The sequence below is a fragment of the Ipomoea triloba genome, chromosome 3 (assembly GCF_003576645.1).
Source record: "Ipomoea triloba cultivar NCNSP0323 chromosome 3, ASM357664v1".
Taxonomy (NCBI): Eukaryota; Viridiplantae; Streptophyta; class Magnoliopsida; order Solanales; family Convolvulaceae; genus Ipomoea; species Ipomoea triloba.
The window spans coordinates 21,571,486-21,575,565 of NC_044918.1; the positions used below are offsets into that span (position 1 = coordinate 21,571,486).

Sequence of the window (4,080 nt, forward strand, 5' to 3'; positions counted from 1 at the left end):
AGTACAGTCTTAACGGCCACCACCTAAGGCAATGAGACCCACCCTGAAGTCATAGGATGATCACCTTATGTGGAGCTCCACATTTTTACAAGGTAATCATTTTGGCCCTACAACTACAGCAATGGTAACAAGAGTTCCCACCCTTAGGTTTTGAGCCAATCACATCCAGTACAGAGCTCTGTATTGTGCCTGGACAGATCTTATAGCTCTCAATCCTAAGCAATAAGCAGGTCAAGTCAGGCAGCCATCATACAACCATTCAGCCATTCAAACATCTCTTCTCCTCTTCTTTTTTTTTTTTCTTTTTCTATTTCTGTTTTGTGTTATGTTGTTTCTGTTTTTGTTTTTTCTTTTCTGTTTCTCATCACTTCTATATTTTTCCCATCTTTCTTTCCTTTTTTTTTTGTTACTGCCAGTATGGGAACCCCACCCCCCAGATCCAGATCAGAGAGTAGAAACAGAGATATACTTCATTCCCACCCATGTGTTGGATTTGGGTCTCTATACACACTCATGCAAGCATGCAAAACCCTTACCCCCCAGATGGTCCAAAGACAAGAGTATGAACTAATGGTGAGAGTGGTTAAGATAAAAGAAATACCCCTACCATATCACTCCCCTCATAAAGCTCAACCCAAACCTGTTATCTGCATTGGATCTGTGATTCTGGACTGATCAAGTCCCTTCTTATGCTTCTTTTCTTTCATACTTCTGTTGTTGCATTTGTTCTGCCCAGCCTTAGACCAAAGACCCTGCTCTAGTCTTCATCAGCTCAACCTTCAAACAATTTGCTTTTCTGTTCAAACTGCTGCATTCCTAGATTCTACAGCATCAAACTCTTCATAAACTATTGTTCTTGCTTTTCCAAAGCAGTTTCCAGCCCAAGCTTCCAACAATGACCCCTTTTGTCATCATTATCATGAGCTATATCAGGACTGTCACTGCAAAAAATCATCTTCCACCAGGGTCCCATCTTCTGTTCTGATTATTGTCAACTGGAATGAAATCCCTCCTTGGGAGTGATGAGAAGTGAGGGAATCCTTCCAGGCTTAAGATGTATAAGAAACCTTTAGGGAGTGCACTCACCCTTCTATATACAACATTTTGTCCTTCACATTTGTCAAGAAGCCACTGTGCAATACAATTCATTCTCCTGTCACATTTTAACCATTCAACTCTCAGTCCCTGCTCATCCCCATCAACCCTCACCTGCTCTCCCTCAATCTGAACCCTTCCCAAGCCTCTTTTCTTACACCAACTCAAACATTCCTTCAGCATTATCATCTCCATATCCCTGTCACCAGAATATACTCCTGCCATAACAAACTCCCCCTTAGAGTTTCTAATCATAAAGCTGCAACTCCCCTTCTTTACAGCTGTGTTGATTTTTATCCAACCCTTTGGTGGCTTGCACCAGCTTGCTTCTCTTACTATCTTGCTACATTTGAACAAATCAGCTCTCCTCAATATATAGTTCCAGTTAGGAGGAAATGGATCCCATGATGGCCATTTTCTCATTATGCAATCCACCATGTCTCTTGTGACTTTGAAGATTATCCTGGCCCTAGATGGACTTTCCTTTCCATACTTGCACTGGTTGTAATGCACCCATAATTCCCATAAGATCACCATTGGCAATTTGTGAGTTAAGAATCTGATCATTCTATTTCTAGGTTTTTTCTTCCACCATTCATAGCACAACTGTTTGACTCCTCTTATCTGAATGTTAAATCCCAAAGATCTTGCAAAGTATCCCCAAACTTGTGATGCTGTGGATCCTGTGCAGAAAATATGTTGCAAATTATCCAACCTTGGATTTGGGCAGCAGTAGCACCTTGAAGCAAGTTGATATCCAAATCTTCTCAGATTATCATCAGATGGGATTTTCCTTTTGAACACCCTCCAAGCAAGGAAGGACATCTTCCATGGCACTTCTTTTGACCAACAAGGTTTGAACCAAAATTCCCTTTCATGTTCTTCTTCTCCTTCCTGGTCTACAATCATCTTTTTTGCAGAAGCTAATGTAAAATTCCCATTGACATTCAATTTCCAGAATGCAGTATCTACACATTCAATTGAATATTTTTTATATGTGCATAGCCTAGGTAATTGGGCAATTATTTGCTCAAATTTAAACAAGAATAACATCATAAAACATAATGGATTCAACGCATTTTAGCAATTGCACTATATAATATTCGTTGTTATAATTTATATAATTGTATATCGATCTAAACATTGTTAAAATATTATAACAAATTCATTCCGTGTAACGTATGGGTAAAACTACTAGTAATAATATAAGAATGCAACAAAATATAGTTAAATAGATGATAAATATAATTTATCAAATATTTAAATTAATGATGAATTTGGTTAGTACGCATTAATATATAGTAAATACTGCTTATTACTAAAATTAATTAGCTTGATATAATATGGCATTTATGGTAATTAACTATTTATGGATTAATTACTTATTTATGGGAAGTATAAATGTTATTTTTAATGAATAAACATAAATCAATAATGAATTTTATTTTATAAATTAGACCCCAAAAATTATGGTAATTGAAAATTAGATCAAACTAATTAATCATGCCATAATTATATTATCTATAATAAATTACATACCAATCAGGCTACATGGACTAAAAAATTTCAGTGCCTGACGTGTCAATATAATCCCAAGGTATCCCTCCATCCCAACTATCAGCACATAAGTGGTAGGGGACTGGCCAAATAGTTTGTATCATTCACATAGGTGGGAATTGAACCCTCAACCTCATGCTTAAGAGACAAGGTGCTGAACCACCACGCCAACCATGTTGGTTCAAACCAACTAATTTATAAAAACCAACGAAAATGGTGAAAATTTTGTGCGAGTAATTTTGATTCATGTAACTTTATCCATAATTTACTTTGCAAAAATCATGATTTGATATTTAATATGCGACCAACATATATTGTTTTTATACGTTAGTTATCACATCATAGGCTACACTAATCGTCCTAACCTCATAGAGCCCCTGGGGAAGAGCCATAGAGGAAGTAAATCGCAAGTTATTTTATTAGTCTTCAGATCCCCACCCCTACTTGTAAACTCTAGGTAGGGGTCTTCATCTCTTCTAATCGGTCAAAGTCTCCTAACGATCGCAGCAGGGCCGGTTAAAAAAAAGCCTAGAGTTATTATCTTTTTTTTGGTAAATTTACCAGGAGCTGGCCCAGGGGGAATCGTCACTCGTGGGAATTGTACCCGTGTTCTCCCGAAATTCCTTCCCATAAAGAGAGCTCACTTGCCACTTGATCTATCCCATTGGGTTCTAGAGTTATTATCTAAAGGAAATATAAGATTTAATTCCCTTATAGAGTTATAGGTCCTTTTTCAATTAAAATATCTCTTGATTTACTATAGCTCAATTCCTAGGATCATAAATATCAAATTGAGGGATAAGGTGTTCATCTAAGCCAATGTTATGTCAACATTACATTCATTTGGTAAATTATCATTATCACTCAAACTGCCTATACCCTCATTATTTGTTACATTATCATCATCACTCAAATTACCTATACCCTCATTAACATAGCCTTGGTCATTTAAATTTTCTTTAGATTGTTTCAAATGTTGATTAGATGATTCTAATTTTTTGAAAAATTTATTTATAGTTGTTCTTTGTGATTCTATTAGCTGCTCTACTTTTTTGTTTTTTTCACTTTCAGGTAAATGCTTTTTAGGGAACATTATATAAAACGATTTTAAAAATTGTGTATAAGAAAAGAACAAAAGCACCTGAATTTTTTCAAAAATTTCTCATCAGTATTCAATTGTATCACAAACAGCTCCACAACCACGATTTTTTGTTCTTTTCTATTTTTTTTTTTTCACTTTCTATCCCTATTAATATAATGGATTAGACAATACTTAGTAACTTAGAGTAATTATATATATAATTATAATTATAAAATTATATATATTCTACAATGCCAGAAATAACAAAATTCATTATCCAAATAAACATTACATATTTACATTACTCATTAGAAGATTATAGATTTATAGCCCTAATGCCCTACAGG

The 4,080-nt window shown here is 35.2% G+C and overlaps 1 protein-coding gene across 1 annotated transcript; it reads right to left on the reverse strand.

Moving 5' to 3' along the window:
* Positions 1 to 951: 951 nt before the first annotated feature.
* LOC116013066 lies at positions 952 to 2,004 on the reverse strand. The gene has a single exon (XM_031252727.1). It carries the CDS (start codon positions 2,002 to 2,004, stop codon positions 952 to 954), a length of 1,053 nt encoding a protein of 350 aa, XP_031108587.1.
* Positions 2,005 to 4,080: the final 2,076 nt, after the last annotated feature.

Bases quoted from the DNA above. Each gene is read 5' to 3' on its own strand.
- LOC116013066 (XM_031252727.1), bottom strand. From the start codon at position 2,004: ATGATTGTAGACCAGGAAGGAGAAGAAGAACATGAAAGGGAATTTTGG.